Raw genomic sequence first — 20478 nt, forward strand, 5'->3', positions numbered from 1 at the left:
GCAGCTCCAAGCACTCAGTTAAGTCCATTGTACTACCTCATTAGGTCGTGTAAGGCGTTCTCAGGCTTTCGCAAATATGGGAACATTGTCCAAAGACAGAGAATACGCTGACTCTTTGTTGAAGAAAACCTTACCAAGAGAGGGCCGCGCAGCTGCATTCGAAGTCCAGGGCCTCCTCACATTGGCTGCATATAACCGAGACCACCACTCCATTTTTTCCATGTGGTAGTTTAAGAAACTCTATCCCGTTAAAAGCCCTACTAGGGTTATCATGTCCCACTTCTTATGGAGCAACAAAAATGCCACTCTAGCGGCCAAGGGTTCCTTCAAACAGAAGTTCACATTTCTCCATTCGGTTGCAGGAATCCTTGCAATTTGCCCCTTCAAAGTGGACTGGACAATGAATGACAAAAGCTAGTTCTAGTCCCAACATTGTGGATCCAAAACTTTGGCGAGCCAGTCTGTTAGCTTCCTCATTACCAGCGATGTTTCACTGCCTTGGCACCCACATGAAGAATATGTACTTCGTTCAGTCGGCCAAGTTCCAGCAGCACCTGGTACTCCATACCAACTGGCTTGATATATTGTTGCTGTTTCGTCGGAACAAATTCGATTGGTGCGACCCCGCCATTTTTGACCTAAGCATTCTTCTACTGCCAATGAAATGGCGTATGTCTTCGCCTAGAATTTGAATTGTCATTTTTCTGAGGGGTCGGGCCAATTCCATAATCGGATTATCCGAGAACACACCTGCGGCCGTCTTATATGACTGACCCGTCGGTACATATTATTAAGTCTATAATCAGAAAAGACTCATGACCATTTATCGACGATTTTTCACTTTTGATTACGTGCTAAACATCAAATACGGAAGAAATTAGCAATTACGCCATAGCCATCTATTTCCTGCCAGTCAGAACGTTCAATTTACCTTAGATCGCTTGGGAGGTTTTGGCTAATTGGCGACATGCATAAAATCAGATCTTGTAGGACCTTCTACTGATACAAATTGAAATCACTTTTTCGCCAAATTAGCAATAATTTGGTTTTCCTTTTTCAATTTTGATGCGCATTGCCTATAACTTGTTGCAATTGTTTCACATCTTTCATATCGATTATATAAGCTACCGTTGTCCATCTAGACAACCTCCTCCCTCCGTAATTGAAGAAAATTTCGGCTTCCATTTCTCTTTCTGGTTAATTTGCCCGGTAAAATTCCGGGGGATTCCCATTATAAATGGAAATATTTCAAATGGGAAATAGTGACTGCACAAACCATCATTTCAAATTTCCCTCAATTTGCTTGTTTTTAGGAGGTATGTCCAATAAAAATTTGCAATAAAAAAAATCGTCTAGAAATTCTGCTCACTTACAGGCTATAATAAACATTTGCAGCATTTAATTTATAGGATTACAAATTGGAAAATGGGTTCTGCTATTATGAATTGTAAATTCAACCAGCTCCCGTAAATTTGTATGTAAATTTCACCGCAAAACTTTGCCCACCCCTATCCAACCTCCGTCTGGCAACCCTGCAATTATCAAGAAAATGTCAAACCATCGCCTTAGACGTGTTGACAGGAACGTCATGTGAACTCGGTCGGTTCCATCGTTTTTGTTGTTTAGAACTCCGTGCGATTTGCTCACAAAGTTCATTGTCTTCCGAGGCCATTCCAAACACAGTATTCACGTAAAATGCATTTTCTTGGTTTCCGCGTGCACGGAAAGTGAGTAATCCGCGCCGATAGACCGCCGAACGCCGCACAAGCCGTTTGCAATTCGTGGGGAGAGCCCGTCGTCAGAATGTGGAAGTGTCATAAGTGCGGAAAGCCTGTTTATTTTGGTAAGACGAGACCTAGAACAATCGGATTTGCACAGCTTCGTGCAGCCGCTGGCGACCTTTTGTGCCGAGCTGGGCTCTTCGCGGGGCGTTTCGCGTACTCGCGTAGCACAGCTGCACGTTCATTCATAAGTTGCCGATGCGCTGCGCCTTATCAGCGAAACGCTCAAATCACCTTTTCGCTGAACGAAAGCGAAACTGCTTCAATGTCGGCCAATCAATTGAAAATGTCGCTTAGAATTTTCCTCTCCGTTGCTTTTCAGCTGAAAGGAAGCAGTCGCTGGGCTACGACTGGCATCCCGAGTGTCTGCGCTGCGAGGAATGCGGGAAGCGCCTGAATCCTGGCCAACATGCTGAGGTAACTTGTCTAGACCGACTGGAATTTCCGATAAGAGTAGGCGCCGTGCAGTTGTTGTAATGTTTTCTATTTGTTCGAACAGCATAAAGGAGTGCCTTACTGCCACGTACCTTGCTACGGGGCCCTGTTTGGACCGCAACTCTTCGGACACGGCACTCGCGTGGAATCTCACAAGAACTTCGGAGTGAAGGGCACGCCGCGGGCTTCCGGTGGACCTGTGCTGCCGCGTGATCATTTAGAATCTAAATTGAAGGTAATTGATGCGTGCAATGCAAGTGGATTCTGTGTGAGAGGAAAGTGTGCGTGAATATTTTAATTGACTTGTTTTGTTATAATTTGCCTCCGACCGTATACAGTTTGCGTTCCCTTTGCCTGTTGGAGTGCCAGCACGAAGTGTGTATCCATTTGCATCAAACATTGATAATTCCTTCAGGAAATGACTCTCATTCTGGGGCCGGCTACAATTAAACTCGTAGCCCTCCAGGTTGCAAGCAAAATTACTATTGCTAACATTGAATGCAATTGATATTTGGAAAAAAGACGTTTGCCAATTTTAGTTTCCAATTTGGTTTCTTATCACATTTAGTGTGCTTATTAGCCAGGCCTAACACATCAGCTGTTCTTGGAGAAACGGTTTTTAGACCAGACTAACACACTATCTTGAAATTATCGTCATCAACAAAGCAAGAACTCGGAACCCTGTAGGATAAGTGGATGCATAGAGTGTTGTGCAACAGGACCCTGTCGGACTACAAACTAAACGCCTCCCTGTCATCAGAGAACCAGCCAGGAATCGTTTGACACATTACTTCAGGCTAGTCCTTCCGGCTTTGTTGGGAGCCTTCAAGTCAGGGAATCCCTTTCCCCACCGGGGAGGAGGGGGGAATAAGTTGGTAGTTCAAGGAACCCCTTGCCATCCGGTCCCTCCGCCGGTCGAGTTCTTCTTCGTAATAAAGACTCCAGCTGCCAGCGCTCTTCAGCATCTCTCTGACAATGTTGTCTGGAAAGAGTTCCCCTGTGTCTGCATAAAGATGACGAAAGCCGTCCCACCGTGTTTAGCGTCGTCCGCCACTCCATTGTAGAACACACAATCAGGACATCGCGCCTTCCCAATTCTGTGCAGGTAAGACTGAAACCTCTATGCCCGCTTAGAAGTTGGGTTCAGCCACGGATCTGAGCATTTTGCCACTCGCTAAGGGTGCATTGACGTTCTTCATGTCAAGGGCATCAGCCCATACCTCCGCGCCATAAAGCAGAACCGACTGCGTTGCTCCCATAAGGATACGTCTCCTAGTAGATATAGGGCCCCAACATTCGCCATTAGCCGACTCAAGGCCGAAACTTCAGCTGCAGCTCTGTTCGCTGCTGCTTTGATTTTCTCAAAGAAGGTCATCATCAAGTCGAGCATTAAACCAAGGTATTCAACCGCTTGACTCTATAGTCAACTCGCCAATCGATATGGGACGCAGGGTCAGGATTCTCTTTCTGGTCAAGATGACTACTTCGGTTTTTTCCATCGCAAGGCTGAAACCATGAGAAGTCATCCATCCGCTTACCCGTCGTATCAATATGCCAACTCTGCTTTGCACTTGTTACACAATGCATTCGGCAACAAATGTCGACCAGGCGCGACTCTTCGGGCATATCGAGTCTAAAGACTATCGTAGGAAGCGTTCCAGAAGTCCGGCCTTAGGATAGATCCCTCAGCTACTCCCGACATGATTTCCATCCTCCTCTGATCCTCTAGAGTCTGACACAGCAGAGATGGCTTCGGACATGGAATGAGTTTTCTAATGTGCCTAGCATATATGTCCATCTTACGGAATTGAAGGCATTTCTGACATCAAGCGCTATGAGGAGCACTATCCGTCGAGATCGGCGGCTGTGTATCTCGGCTCGATGGACCGCATCCACAACCTCCATAATAGCGTCCACTGTGGATCTCCCTGTTCTGAACTCAAACTACTTTGGGGATGAGTTCCCGGCAGCGCGGATCGCTTCAGCGTGTCTACTTCTGATGATCTTCTCGAGCACTTTCCCGGCAGTGTCAAGCATACACAGCGGTCGGTATGCAGACGGGAGCTCCGGGTCTCCTTTTCCCTTACTGATCAGCGCGAGTGTGGCCACCTTCCACCGACAACGAAAAATGCCCTCCAGCGTTAAACGCCCCAAACAGCAAGTCTGGCCGTTGGCGGAACACCAGTTTGGAAACTTCCGCCGGAATGCCATCAGGACTTGGCCCCTTCTTGTTTTTCATAGTAAGAACCGCTTCTTCCAGCTCTCTCATTGTGAAAAATGAGCAATCCTCGACGCTTTCCGCGCTATTGACATCAACCCGTACAGCATATCTGGGGAATAATGCTCGTACAATGCGGTCCATCTGTTTGGTACTTAGTATGCAGGGCTTCCGCAGAGCCCCGACTTTCCGAGTGACAAGATTATTGTCAAGTCCCCTGTATGTTCCCCCCTCGTTATAGCCAAGTCCTCATTCACCTCGTTGATCAGCTTCTGCCAGCCACAAGCTTTGCTTTTATTTATCGCACTGCGGAGTCCCCTTTTTGTTGATATATGCAGCGCCATTATGGCGCATGCCTCCTCGTTGGCGTGCAAACGTTGTGCCAAACGGCGGAGCTTACGACACTCCCTCCGTAGGTCTGCAATTTCTACCGTCCACCAGTACATAGAGAACTTGTCACGGCGGGGGCCCCTCCCGGGCGTGGAAGCCTTACACACCATCGTTATCAAGTTCATCACTGAATTTACGACGGCGTCAACTACGGTGGCGACCATCCGCATTCGTATCCTGCATACTACCCATTCAATTTTGATTTTCCTTTCCTTGCGTATTGCTCGGGGACTTCCACCATGGCGGGCATGGGTTACCTCTGGACATTCACGCTCGATGGCCTCCTCCACTTCGTCCTTTTCTGTGAGTCAGTCAAGATCTCGGATTTCTAGAGAGCACATAGGCTGTAGGCTAGAAACAAGAGCCTTCTCCCCCAATAGCCTCTTGACCTTGACTATGCCGCCTCTCGTTTTCCGTATGGAAGACACTCTGCTCCGTTGTCTTCGGGTGTCATCCTGTAGCGAATTTCACTAAGGACTTTCGCAAATGTCTTGCCTTCTGTCGGTTTAATAAGCTGAGCCGGCGGTCTAGTCAGCGTTTGGCGCTAGCAGCGTTCTCAGCGGGGAGTGTGGTTGTTTCTGCTTTCCAATCGTCTTCCGCTGCTCTCCACGTCCGCCTGTAGAAGGAAATGCAGTTCAGTAGTTCCGCCAGTTCCATCGAGCCGTTTTTGAGGCCTTTGCTGACGTTCCTCTGCTCAGGACTAGCGATTCTGACTGGCCTTTTTTTTCAGAACAGGGGCACTACAGGATATTGGAGTTTCCGTCCCCACAACCTCGGTCGCGGCACTTAGTAAGGTTTCCTCTTTATTTGGGCCCTCGCTACCTCTTTCGCTGATCGCTGCAGTGAACGACGCATTTTTGTGCTGTGCCTAAACGCACTCAGCTCTTCCTCCTTCCCTGCTATTTGATTCATGAATTTTTGAACTGAATTGTATCACAGATTGCTTTATGTCGGCCCCTCGTGATCGGTTTCGCCATTTTGGTCTATCAAGAGTCTATTCTGAATACAGTCGCGAGGCTGTCAAATCCCCATCTAGCGTATCAAGCCACCGTTGTTTCGGCCGGCCTTTTGATCGCGTACCATCGACTTCGATGTTCAGACCAATCTTAGCAAGTGAACGAGTAAGCGCGAATTACGTGATCATACCATCACAACCGATAACAGCTATAGTGATGAACGGTTGTTGGCTGCCAACACTGCCTACTTCAGGTTACAAAAACTGTTTCGCTCGAAACGTCTCACCATAGAGTCTTGCCAGTCCTTATGTATTCCTCGGAAGCCTGGGTTCTTAGCAATAAATATTGTGAACTCTTGGCCACGTTCAAGAGAAGAATCCTCCGAAGAAGTTTTGGAGGATGGACGATTCCACAGCCTCTATAACGATTGTGGATAAAATCCGGCCTAACAGGTTTCGGTGTGCGGGCCACCTAATCCGTATGGGTGAAAATGATCCTACTCGGAAAGTCTATAAGGGCAACATCTATAGTAGAAAAAGAAGACGTGGTAGACCCTGCCTCAGATAGAGCGATGACATAGGTTAGAACGCTAGACAGCTTTTAGGGATATAGAATTGGTGGACCTCGGCGCAGTTGCTTACTAAGGCAGGCCTAGACCGGATACCGGTTGTTGCGCCGTTGATGATGATATAATCGAAGATGTCTCTCTGGCAAATTTTCCACAATCGGCGCTATCCCATATCGATCGCGGATATCCTCATGTGATCAAGGCGTGTCACGTCACTAGTCCAACGCAACATCTTCGTCTCCATTACACGCCGCTCATTGTCTTTTAAAGTCGGCCAAGCTTAAATTGTATTTTAAAAGGAAACAAATCGCATATAGGCGATTTAGGGCTAGATCCAGCACCGAAAATTTCTCCTATTTGAGGAGGGCAAATGTCTGTGGAAGATAATTGTTGCTATTGTTGCGTGAATTTTGGTCTGGCTTACCTGTGACGATTGATGTCAAGCCCTTCTGGAAATCCATGAAGGGTTTCCGTGGTTGCCTCACCGAGAAGTCCCCATATTGAGATCCTAAGGAGAACCTTGAAAATCAGATTTTCCGGCTGGGTAGTACAGTTCCCCTTTCCCCTCTATTTCCGGTATCCCACTGTTTTTCAGCCCTTCTCTTTAGAAGAGCTGACTGCTACTTTGCTTAAGCACAAGCGTGCCTCCACCTCTAGCACGGATAATATGACTTACAACATGTACGCTAGTTGGCCCCGGAAACATTCTCTGCGCTGCTAGAGGGGCCTAATCTCATCCGGTGCAAGTTGATTCCTCCTGAGGACTGGTCTATTATTCGGGAGGTAACCATCCCAAAAACATTTAAGGACCGAGAATTTTCGACCAGTTACCACCCTATTGCTCTCATTAATGTTTGGCAAACTTCCTAATTCTATGATCAGCGTTCGTATCAATAAATTCATTGATGAATACAAAGTTCTGTCTGCTAACTTCGGCTGGCAAATCTATGTCTGCTTGCATCAATGATATCCTTGCACATTTCAATAGCAAAAGGTAAAGGTCAGGTGTTGGCTGTGGTGCTAAATGTGAAGAACGCCTGAGAAGGTTAATTTGGCTACCCTTGGCGACATAATGTCACATTTACGCTTTCCCTCTGATAGGATTGAAATCTTCCAATATGCGGACGATTTCCTCATTTTGGCTACTGGAGACGATTGTTTGTCTATATCCTTCAAGAGAAGCAGGACAACACCGCCTCATTAAAATTAATAATCTTCCCTTGCCCATGTCAAGTCTGTCACCTTTTTAGGTAGGGAGATAACGAGGTCGTGTTCGGTCAAAGACCACTTGAACTCCAATATTCCTAAATGATTGTTGATTAATTTTTCAACTGGTTTGTCTTGGGTCTCACACCCAGTAAAGGCATCAATCTCTATAGATCTGTGATAAGGCCCATTACAGAGTATGCCGCTACGTGCACTATAAATCCGCCAAAATATTTTGAAAACAAGCTCAACTCAATATCTACTTGTATCCTCAGAAGATGCTTTGGGCTGACCAGAACCACCAGATTTTTGCTTTGGCCAAGGAGCAACCTCCCCGTTTTAGAAGGCCCCCTGGTAGTTAAAAGACTTCTTAAATTAAAGGAAAGAAATCCCAAAACCTATCATTTGCTGGTTCAGAACCCGGATGCTGAAAATGGTGTCTCCTCGATCTATAAGTCGTTCCGAAAGTTGTCAACGCTGTAATTCCCAATGTTATTCCCGCTACCTCTAATAAGATTCAGGTTTTCTTATCGCATGATTTGGGGATTTGCGTGTGGCAAGGGTGGGTGGAGGGCCTTAAATCAAGGGATTTTCTGGTCCTGGCTGATGCTGCATTCATGCATGGTGGGTCTGCCTGTGCGGTGGTTGGTCTGGATGGGACGCAATTCTCATGTATTTCCTTGGACGTCAGTCCGGTTTTGGCGGGTGAACTTTCGTGCTGTGTTTCAGGTCATCAAGGTGGCTTTCAGGATGGGTGCTATAATTTCATATCATTTCCATACTTGTAAATTACTCAAACAAAATACACCATCGCATCACCTATTCGACAAAATATAAGCCTTACTTCTCACCCCCTTTTTAAGTTTTCAAAACTTCTATGTGCAGAATTTTCGTTTCCAACAGTATTCAATTTGTTCGAGAAGAATGCCGGCAATTTCTAATTAGACCGGAAGAGTCGGAAACTATTGTCCGTCTAAGGCTAGCCATATACGCTCCAGGAGGTATGTAAATTGCGCCTGAACAGTCCAATTCATCCAGCCGCCTCTTCAACTGAAAACTCCATATAGATACCACCAAGCTCCACGGCACCATCAGTTAAACCCTATCCATTAAAAGCGTCGGATAAAATTTATATGATGAACAGAGCTTGCACTGCCTAGACGACCAGTCCGGTGAACGTCGACCGGGCACTTCATCCCACTCACGTATCGGCTTGCCTGAATTTTCTTCAGGTCAGTCAATTAGAACTGCCAGGCCAGCCGGACCCGACACACGGTAAATTTTTGATGACGGCATCAACGATGGTTCAACTATGGATAGGAGGATAAAACAAAATAACTTAAATCACTCCCTTATCTGCAACCTAAAGTCAAGGTCGATAATAATATGAACGAAGAAATCGCCTTACGTCTACTTCAATCTATCAAAATACTTTCGTTCAAAATGTCTCTTTCTGTTTGTCTGTGGCAAAAGCTGTTACTGTACAAGACCAAGATCTTATCAGTCTTCACATTTTCTTAGGAAATTTGGGTCATGAAGTCCGCCAAAAGCTCCTTTGTTGTTGGAAATAACAAACAGGATGACCTCTTAAAAGAGGTACTCTAGCGATGACAAATTCTCATCGAAATTCTTCCACAAGAATTATGTCGGATTCTAGTGGAACTAGGCATTCGGGATAGTTGACCCAACGATATCCTTAAATTCTACTATAAACTTTGCATTCCATAGTTCTTCTATTGAATTTTAGGATTTTTCCTGCGTGTCCAACCTTTTATGTGCAGCACCGTTTTGTTATATCTCATTTTACCACCAACTTGAACAATGGCAATTTCACCCTTTTCACCAAAATTGTGTTATTTTTTATATAGTTAAGGGAAAGTCGCACCGCGTCCTTAAAGAACTATTGTGCATATAGTTATTTTAGTTTACTGGGGGAGCCGCTGCCCCGAGCATTCACGCCATTTTTAGGCCCATTGTACTACCTCCGTAAATTGTCTATTCAATGGCTTCCCGCTTACGGCGTTCGCAGGCTTTAGTGAATCTGAGAACATTGCATATGGTAGTTTAAGGAGCAGCGTCCCGTTAAAAACCCTACTAGGGTTTTCATGTCCCACTTCTTAAGGGACAACAAGAATGTCGATCTGGCGACCTCAGGTTCTTTCACAAGGATTTTCGCCTACTGGCAAGAGTTCAAATTTCTCCACTCGGCTGCGTGGATCCTTGCAATTTCACCCTTCAGGGTAGACTTGACAGTGGATGGCCGCATTCCGCCCCATTGTGGATCCAGACCCTCGGCGAGCCAGTCTGTCAGCCTCCTCATTACCAGCGATGATTGATTGCCCCGGCATCGACATCAGGAATTTTTCGTTCAGTCGGCCAAGTTTCAGCAGCATCTGATGACAACTCCACACTAATTGGCTTGATATGTCGTTGTTATCTAGTGCTGATAATGCTGCCCGACTGTCGGAACAGATTCGAAAATGATGCGACCCCTCCATTTTAGTCGCAGGCATTCTTCTGCTGCCAAAGAAATGGCATATATCTCCGCCCGGAATATGGTCGTCATTTTCCGAGGGGTCGCGCCAGTTCCATAATCGGATTCCCCGAGAACACCCCTGCGCCCGATCCGCCCTCCATGACTGACCCGTCGGTGAAGATTATTAAGTTTGTAATCTGAAAAGACTCATGGCCATTTATCGAGCATTCTTCTCTTTTCGTGATGCGACAGTGTGTCTTTTCAAATACGAATCTGGAAACCATAAGATCGGCCGGCATCAGAGCTATCGGACGTTTGTCAAGGAATTTCCAGATAAAGGCATGACCGTATGATTGACCTCCTTTCCACGCTCCAATGGTATTGAGTCTTTATGCGTCGTTAGCTGCTTTCCGTTTCACATTCAAGTGAATGGGGGTAGATTTAGGATAGCTTCAAGTGCCGCAGTCGGCGTAGTATTCATTGCTCCAGTAATACTTAGGCAACCAAGCCTCTGAAGCTTCCCGCTGTTAGCAAAATTCCGTCACGGCCACCAGACGGTACACGCATACATCAAAATGGGTTTTATTATGGCTTTATACATCCAATGTATCCATTTTGGTGAAAGTCCCCAGGTCTTACCTTTCGCATTCCTACAGCACTAGAGCAATCTGCAGGATTTCTGATATTGTTCCTGGATATGGTGCCTCTACGTTAACTTGGAGTCTAAATGTACTCCTAAATACTTGACTGTTTATGCCAACTGGATTTCCGCCCCTGCTAAGGTGGGTAGCGTATAGCTGCCCCACCTGACGTTCCTGTGAACATAACTAGTCCAGTCTTCCTAACGTTCATCGTGAGTCCATTGCATTCAAGCGGTCACATACTGTGTCCCCATTTTATTTTGCATATAATCCACCACAGATTTTCATTCTTAATCTTTTAATATAATGAGCATATTTGATTTAGATTTTATCTGTCATCGCGGAAAAAGGCCTGTTTCATTTTTTCTTGATTAAATTCTAGACATTTCCACCTACAAAATTTCTAATATATAAACTAAATGTAAAAACTCATCATGCACCATAAAATACCTTATTTCTAGTTATACAATCAATACTTTGATAATAAGAGCTTAGAAATACGAAGTCGTGAAGTCAATAATCGTTTAGTGCTAGAAGGAGCACTACGTATTTGTTGGGGCGTTCACGCTGTTATCCATTTAAAAGAAGATGACGATCAACGTACAGTAGTAACCGTACGTAAACGAAATTCGTGCCGCCTGGCAGTTGACTCGAGAATGGTATGCATTCGCATTGTACATCATCCTGCGAAAATCCACAGTCACAATTTCTCAATTTCAGAGTAATGATTATTCCGATAAGGAAAATGATATTACTGATACCGGGATTGAATCCAGTACGACAGTGACTGATTTGTTAGATGGTGATGCAACTGATATTTCAATGTCTGAGAGCATCACCTTCGATTCATGTAGTTTGTCGGAAGATGCTGCTACCGATGTCGCGTGCTCATCCGAAGAATCCTCACCTACTCATAAGGCTGTTACTCTACCGTCGAAATTGGATGTAAAAAATATTGATTGGGATGAAATTGATGACTTGTTGCAGGTAAATTTTATTAGGACGTTGGCTTTCTCTGTCAGCATATTGATTCGTTTCCTGGGGTATTTGACATATAATAATTTCACAGGTCGAACGGAAAGTGGATGAAACTGAAAAATTATACCAGACTATGCCCTCACCACTTCCATCACAATCCTCCTCCGAAGGTACACCAAAAATACTCTCAGCTCAAAATAGCGCTGATGATCGGTCAAAATCGAGTGATTCCAATTCACCACTGGAAGAACCCACCACATCAACATCTGAAGTTGCATCTGAAGATACACCAACCCTGAAGCCAATGGATTTTGACGATTTCAATCGAAGTGTTCACGAGGACTTCATCAATGGGGCTAATGACTTTGTAAAAGCTAACGATGATACCTTGAAAATGAATCAACCAATCGATCCATCACGCATTAATGACTCGCTAAAACTCTACTCAGAAAACATGAGCAAAAGCTTCTGCGAGTCAGCTTTACGTCCCATCGACCCGTTCCTAATTCACGATACTCTAAGCATGACGAAAAGTCAATCGAAAAACTATGTTCTACAAAAGTCAGAATCCGCCTCTTCACGCTCCTTTCTCGACAATAAAAACCTCTTTGAGAAAGGAATCAATCGTTCGAAATCAGGTCCAAATTGTTATGTGAGTACAGATAGCGAAGATGAGTCGACTGCAAAGGCGATGACTATGAAGCGAAACGAGAATCCGAAATTCATAAATATTAACATGAACTGCTATAACCAAAGTGATGACAACAGTAAGTCGGTGACAACGGCAACCACTCCAAGTTTAACGGAAAATGGTGCTACGTATTCAACAAGCCATCAAGAGGACGCTGAAGGACATATTGTGACAGAGGACGGTGTTGTGTTGAGAAGGCGTCCAAAGACTGGGTCAACAGCAATCAAAAGAAGGTCTGGAAACAAAAGGTAGTTTTCCTTTGCAAACATATTATTCGAGTTACTACTCATTTCTGCTTAATTCTATTGTATAAATTTTATTTCAATTTAATTGCAAGATCTCGTGCCAAACTGAAACGTCGTTGCTCAATCAACGGCCACTTTTACAATCGGGAAACCTCGTTCTTCACTCCACCACATGGTTCCCAAATGAGCGTTTGGGTAACATCATTAGTTAACACCCAGGAGGTGATTAATTTGCTTTTGGAGAAGTATAAAGTCGACAGCAAACCGGAAAATTTTGCTTTATTTGTTATTCGTGATAACGGTGAGCAGAGACGTTTGAAAGATGACGACTATCCTCTCGTAGTACGTGTGATGTTAGGACCTCATGAAGATGTCGCTCGACTGTTCTTAATGGATGCTCAAGAAACACAAGAAATAAGGTACGTTAAAGGCAGAAAAAATAACAAAGTTAAAAACTATTCGTGTTTGTTTAATTACAGCAATGAGGTAGCTCAGTTTTTGAATCTTTCTATTCCTGAATGTCGTGCAATTTTAGATCGTTACGATTATGAGATGGAACGTGAGGTATCAAAGATAAAATCAAGGTAACCAATCATTTTTTAAAGCTAATGATTATAAATATTATCTTCTGAATCAAGCTAGTCAATAACTAAAATATAATCCGATTAAATAGAGCGCTCTCAAAAAAGGTAGCACTTCTGGAAATTTCTCATTATTTTCTAAACCACCGATTGCCAGTCGGTAAGATGCTCTACAAACTGGGCAAGCATATCAAATTACAGATTGCTATCTGAATTTAATTAGGTTTTTCTCACAGGTCGCGATGTTAGGGCAAATTTTATGATTTTAGTGTGCGCAAAAAAGATAGAACAAAAATAATGAACAAAAAAACGAAAATGAAGTTATATTATCTTTTTTTTACTGTAATACTTGGTTGAATTTCCGTTACTTTTAACTACTTCATCCATTCTTTACTGAAGGCTGTCTAATTTTTCAATGTATTTTCGGAAAATTTCACCCCAACACCTAATAGTTGCAGTTTTCAGCTCATCCCTCTTCTTTTTCTTTAGCCTTTGTCCTATTTAGTTTAGCACCTGTTCCGTCTATCTCTTCACGCACGTGATCATTAAGATTGCCTGCACTGACGTTATAGTCGTCAGCAGGCACGTTACACGGCTTCGTGTCAAGTAATTCCAGAAGGCATCTTCCTCGGCATCGGGTCGATCTGTGATACGTATACCAACTGTTGATGTGCTGCCACTTGCTTCAAATTCTTCCTCCTTCCGAATGTTGTGGAAATAATATTTTCAGCTATCTGGACCATCTAAATTAATTATTTCCCATATATACGCCCCGTGCAGAACGTCGAAGTGGGAATTTTAAATACTGTACGTTAGGTACCTTCATGTCAACCGCAGCACCTCTACTGATTTCCCGCGCTGAGGGTAGAAGTCGAAGTATACTTCAAAATTCCACGATTCCTGCTTCGTAATCGATCTAACCTCGACTGGTTTGTTACACACCTTTTAGCATGCAGCTAACGACTCTTTCCGTTGTAATAATATTTGACGGCGGTTTAGTGGTGCGGTCCCAAGTCCATTGTTATGACCCTTGGTGTTTCATAGCGCGAAGCACACGTCAAAATAATCGGAAGCCACCTGAGGGTGGAAGGTGTTCCACCATGTTCAAGTGGGCTTGCTGCGATCGCTTGCCGGGTACTTTGAACAGCTTATACGGATTTTTTGAGTATCAGCCGACTTGGACCTGCTGACAACTACGGGTCTACTCTATTATATCCTTTCACTTGCTCGACCACGCAAACCTTTCGTTGATAGTGTTTAGCGTAGCACGGCCTCCAGGATGCGAAGCGTTGTGTGCTGCATCACATATATGCCCTCATATAGAGACCGGAGCAAAAGGTTGAACGAAAGAATGCAAGGTAAGGCAAAGTAACGATTTCTGCTACCAATGTCAACTTTAAAGCAACGTTAAATAGTTATCACTTTAGTTGTTGGAGCCGTTTGCCCTTATTCTGTTCCACTATCAAACCTTTAGTAAACTTCCTTGATAAAGAGATAGCTGCCATATGAGCTTCCCTTCGTACGTGTATGATATCAGTTGAAAATGTTGCTATTAGGATCAGGTAGCGAACCTGGCGAGACGAGACTTTATCCGCCTTCTATTTAAATGCAAGAAACAGGGGTCTATAGTCCGTTTTGATGGTGAATGACACGCCGTCCAAAATAGCAGGGGAAGTGCCAAATGCTACTGTAAATCGCTAGTAGCTCTCTTTCGTATATACTGTAGTCGCTTTCGATGGTTGATAATTCTCGCTTATAGAACACTATTGGAAACCGATAACCGCCGTGTTGTTGTTTATGGATTATTCCAGAGTCCCATCTATTTTCACGACTAAGGCATCGGTCGCAAACACTACTAGTAAATTTGAAAATGTTGCAGTGTTACATTCGCTATCATGTTCGTACATGCATTAAATGTGCTGTTAGTCTGCTAAAATAATTAAGAGCTCTTAGAAACCGTGTGAACTCTTTGACTGTCGTCCGGCGTTTGTAGTTTTGTGTAGCCTCAACACAGGGCCATGGTAGTAAAATTGCGTGTTCATTGATTTAATATCGGCGAAAAAGTTTCATATGCTGCTCATGAAACTGCTACCAGAATATCCTCAACGTAACACACACAAAAGTCCAATCCACGCAAAATCTCATCCGTAAAGCGTTGAAACGTTTGGGCTGCGATGCGGATGCTAAACATCATTACTGTAAACGAATCCGGCCAAATTGTGCTGCAACGATTGCTTTTGGGACATGCGCCTCTGCAGGCCGAGTGGTTACAGTGATGGTTTCTTTGTCGTATGTGTTAATGGTTGATGGATTGGGTGCAAGGACTTTGATATCGATAGCTTTCGATTTTTTGCATGAGGCCGCAGCAAAACGACTGAAGTGTCGGCGCCCATGTCGGTTAAGAATTTCAGACAAGAAACTTCATTATAGACGTCGAGCGCTTTCACTTGCCGAATGTGGAAGCCTGTAGCTATACGTGCGGATGCGAGACAAACCGAGACTTCAGTGCCTGTATCGACAAGGTACTGACGACGGCGCAAGGAGTCTTAATTTGTTAGGTGCAGTGGTGATACATTTCGGGCAGCCGTCGCCAGAGCTCTTGGCAAGTCTAGTTTTTTATCGAGAAAGTGAAGACATTTTTGGGCCCTTTCGGCGAACCTATGGTAATACCAACATGCCCCGAGAGTCCAGACGGCCTACTACCCGATCGCCCTTTTCGGGAAACGGATCAAGACTGTGATCTAGCCCTACTGCACGGACGCAAAAAACCGACTGTCTCCGACAATTTAGGTGGTTGTTAGCGGTTTATCTTTTCACACGACACTTCGCCAAACACGAGTCGCGCGTGTACCTCGTGGATCAGTCGGCAGCGGCGGCGGCGGCCAACATGTCTAAAGACCTCTCGAATCCTCACATGTCTGAATAGCCTGCGTGCGCTCCGCAAGTCTCTGCAGTAACAAAGACTGCTACAGTCTGTACCGACCGTGTCACTATCCAACTACTTCATGTCGTGTAGTTAGCTCTATTATCAATTATCTTCTCATCCATACCGACGAGCGTATGGTTAAACCGCATGGCGTCCGTTGTGACACTGATTAGAGCACTTCCTACGCCAAAGCGGTGACGCCCGTACTGCCACGGCAGTTATTGAGAGACTTGCTTCCGTTCTGTCCGTGGATCCTAAGACCAGAGGAATAGAGTCCTGTGTCGTCGCTTCTGGCGTTTTCGTTTTTCTTTTATTTCTTTAAAGCAATAATAACAAACAATTTATTCGGAAACCAATGTTCAACTAGTTGTGTTTACTGTGTTTACATTTGGAAAGAACTCACTTCAGAAGAGAATTTAATTTAATATGAATTGAGGAGTGTCTTCAATCATTTTAAATCGTTCACATTAATAATAATAAGATTATTATTTAGTGTTTGAGAATAATTTCGATTCGGCCTAGTCTGGGTCTAAATCCATAAGGCGGTTTCCACTTGGATATCATTCGCACTCATATCGTCTTTGCGATTATAACGAAAAGAGCGATTATCACCTTATCCGAGGGCAGATGCAGCGTCAAAGGAGTTGCCTCTACTGTGGGCGAAACCGTCAGTCATACTTTGATGACTTTTTCACCATTCAGCATCTGATGACCCTTCGGGATCTAAACTTCTTGCTTCACCCACAGAGATTTACCGACGGGAAACGTCTCCAGATCCTCGATGATTGGAACAGACGATCGAGGTTCCAATTGCTGTTTCCTTTCGAATGCCAGCTAGCCTACGAAAGGCAAAAAATTCTAAGATTACAGTTTCGAATGACAATCGGTACAGTTCTAGTAAACGAAATTTGCGCGGGAATTATGCATTTCTCAAGTTCGTTCCACCAATATTATTTTTATAAACATATACAACGGTATAGCACAATGTACCCGCTTTCGACACATGTGGCGTTTTAAATGACGAGCATCTTCCATATCTGATATTGTGATGGTTTAATGATCACCATTAATTCTGTCAAGTCGCCACGGATCTTTTCCAATTCCATCCACAAATAATTTTGTACTAATGATATGATGAGACGTGCAAAGGTTAACCGCGAACTGCTCAGGCGTAACTGACAGGCCAGCCGGAGCGTGCATGGCAGGTTTAAATATCGCCTGGACACTGGCCGGTAAACATTGCAACCAGAGTACCTTGACTACAGCGCCACCAACTTTCTTGCCTGCTTTCGACCTCCAGTCGCTCAATTTCGCCTAAGTTTTCTATCATCATAATAACTTGTGCAATTGGAGGGGCCCAGGTGAGTGACGCGTAGACTTTGTGTATGTTTTACTAGAGTAACGCAATCACATCGGGCTCACAAATGTAGAGCTGCTATAAACCGCCACGTGGCGTTACACCTATGAAAACCCAAAACTCATTACTAACAACAACGATTTATTTATTTTGCGATATTTCTAGCGATTAAATTAGTAAACATGATTGAACGGTTTTCCTTTTTGCTCGTACTCTATTTTGATATGCATATACCGATATTTCGGGAACCACTTGTTTCCTTCCTCCTCCTCTTGCCAATAGTTTCTTCTATTTCCCTAAAATTGTTGTTTCTTGCCGTTATTCCGAAATGATATCGACTTCTGAAGAATTCAACATGTTGCCTCGTCAAGTTTTCCACAATATCGAACCCTTTTGTTTCCAAATTCTACATCCTGTCCTGAATGTTTATGTCGTGATGCTTACATTTCAAAGCCAAATCAAAAGTGACTCAATGGAAACATCCAAACGTTAGGAATGCAGGAATGCTTTATGTACTATTTTTGTGTACTTAAAATCCATAAAATTCGCCCTAAAATTTCAATCTTTGAGAAATACCTAATTATTAATTTGCAGAACATTTTACTGATGTGGGTCCAGTAGTTTAAGAACTAATGACAAATTTTCAGATGCTATCTATTTGTGCTCACGTATTTACACATCCTAGATATGATCCAATCAATTCTATCAAGTTACCCTAGGAATTTTAAACAATGCACACCAACCACTATTTCAGATATGAAGAGATGCGTCGTCGTATTATCCAACGAATGGAATCTCTAAAAGTTCGACTGTAATGGACCCGTATAAACTCTTATCGCAATCTCTACTAATCCTTTCCAATGAAATCATTTGTTCTTATGTTTTGAACATATCCTTTGTGAAATAGTGAAAACGTTACTAATCTCATTTTAATGTATTCGCTGTAATGTGTAAGCATAAAATAGTTTTTATGAAACTTAGGTATCCAAATTCTCTTTTTTTTACTCTGGGAAACAGATTCACTATTCAAAAGTGGAGTCAATTAACGGTATTCTATTATTTAGTCGTCATGTTTGTGAATGTAGGAACATTTTACTCAATGCCATTCATTTTCGTAGTCATAAAGATAAATTACATTACTCAACTCGAATTTCATTTGAAGATCGGACTCAGATAAAGTTAAGATATTTGGAAAGGGACATTTCATGGAGCGGGACTACGTTTTAAGATAAGTCAGGAATCTTACTGAATGGGCTGCTAGTACAAAACATGTTATCGTTTTAGTGGAGCTGGAGGAGTCAGTCAAAGTGGATTCCAGATATTATGCTAGGTCTTTTCCAATTATATTAGATGTGTTAAAAAATTCTGTGAGAGTTGGCTGCTTCACAGCACAATGTATTTGGTTTGGGAAGTTATAATAGAATTATGCGTTAAAAGTTAAGCAAGACCTGCATACATGGTAATTTCGCTGACCACTTTCGTGTTGCCATTTGAAGTTAACGAGGATTACTAACGTTCACTTTTGATACACAATTGAACATGGATACGTAAAGGAATAGAAATATTCAAGTCCCTCACACCAAAAAAGCAAACAAAACTTATGCCGTACTCTAAGGTGATGAAAACGAAAAGTATAATGGTTTTTAAAAATTATCGATAGACTCATTCATTAGATTGTTTTAGGTAAGAACAAGTAGCAGCTACAATAATTTGATACATTGTTGTGTGTGTGTGCTTTGTACTATGGGATATTGGTCGCATACATGCACAAACTCATTTATGAAAATACCAATGCTAAACAAAACAATAATATTTTGACTAATATATAAGTATTAAGAAAGTAAATTCAATGAGAAATGAAGAGTATATACACAAATGCTAAAATATCAAGTATTTATTATTATGAAATTTATTTCAAATTGTTACTAATAAATTTCGTAAAAATTAATATTGCAAACATTTTGTTTTTGTTCATCAATGTCCATGTTTGTTTCAGCTGCATTGTGCCCATGTGATACAACAGTTCCCCTAAATGTAACCTTTGTGATGGGAATGTAATATTTCGCTGGCGTCGTTATCATTGTAACACAACACCTCTTGAGCATCGACTTTTTCCCACCAAGCCCTACAGTTCGGTTCATCTACTTAACTTTACTTAATCTGTTAACTTAGCCCTTCCTAGTTTTTTTGACTGGCCTTCGTCGATCAGTTTTCCCAAGGATTGCCTTTTCAAGTCTCAGATCTCCAACCGCTTCATATAGCTGCGGCGCCATGCTACACTATCTGTTTCTCTATTGCCTTGTTTAGAGTCGCCGAAGAAATTCCTTGGCTTGCATACAATATTTCTTTTTTTCTCCAATAACAGTTTTTTTTTTATATAATTTTTCCATGTCAATTGTGTCATTCAAATATCATGTTCAAATAATCAACTTAATTCCACTTCCAAATACTTTATCAGAATCTTCCCTCCTCGGGCCGTACAACGAATGTTGTTTTTCGTTTATTCATCCAGAATTTTCAAAAACAAGCACAGGAGTCAATTGTTGGTGCAACCAAAAAAGTTGATGATCCTGTTCAGGTGAGTTGTGTGTAGCATTCAGTAATCAAAATGGTCGTGCAATCATAACTTCTATGCAAGAATTTTATACGGACTACAATACGAAAAGGTAGTGTGAGGCATGCTCACACAAAGGAATTTGCATGTAATAGGGTTGCATATAAACCTCCCGGATACGGCGAAATATTGCAATCTAAATAGAACCTCAATTTCAGAGTGAATCGGTCGATCGAGTTTAGATATCAAATCAAACATCGATACTACTGTTTGTTTTTAGGACATTTTCGCATTATACCCTCAACCGCGAAGTCATCGAGTAAGAAGACTCTAAGCAATATCCCAATCGATCGCGACCCATGAAAGTAGGTTTTCATCGAATCTATGTCAGTCGACTACCGGCTCGTCCATACCTCCGGTATTTCTTTGTGTTTTCTATATGAAAACACCAAAACAGTGATCACGGTCCGTACCG

The 20478-nt window shown here is 43.0% G+C and overlaps 1 protein-coding gene across 1 annotated transcript; it reads left to right on the forward strand.

Annotated features, from left to right (window-relative positions):
* Positions 1-1565: 1565 nt before the first annotated feature.
* On the forward strand, positions 1566-19397 carry LOC119657232. The gene is made up of 9 exons (XM_038064048.1): positions 1566-1843; positions 2104-2198; positions 2281-2451; positions 11133-11330; positions 11392-11658; positions 11741-12588; positions 12678-13004; positions 13065-13169; positions 18204-19397. Exons 1-9 carry the CDS (start codon positions 1804-1806, stop codon positions 18262-18264), a joined length of 2112 nt encoding a protein of 703 aa, XP_037919976.1. The 5' UTR covers positions 1566-1803; the 3' UTR covers positions 18265-19397.
* Positions 19398-20478: the final 1081 nt, after the last annotated feature.

This window comes from Hermetia illucens, chromosome 1 (genome assembly GCF_905115235.1).
Source record: "Hermetia illucens chromosome 1, iHerIll2.2.curated.20191125, whole genome shotgun sequence".
In the NCBI taxonomy this organism is placed as follows: domain Eukaryota; kingdom Metazoa; phylum Arthropoda; class Insecta; order Diptera; family Stratiomyidae; genus Hermetia; species Hermetia illucens.

What these genes read in the sequence shown, in the direction of transcription:
- LOC119657232 (XM_038064048.1), top strand. Translation starts at nt 1,804, where the DNA reads ATGTGGAAGTGTCATAAGTGCGGAAAGCCTGTTTATTTTG. An exon ending in ATCCTGGCCAACATGCTGAG is followed by an intron (nt 2,199 to 2,280) that starts GTAACTTGTCTA and finishes TTGTTCGAACAG; the next exon opens with CATAAAGGAGTGCCTTACTG. An exon ending in ATTTAGAATCTAAATTGAAG is followed by an intron (nt 2,452 to 11,132) that starts GTAATTGATGCG and finishes CCTTATTTCTAG; the next exon opens with TTATACAATCAATACTTTGA.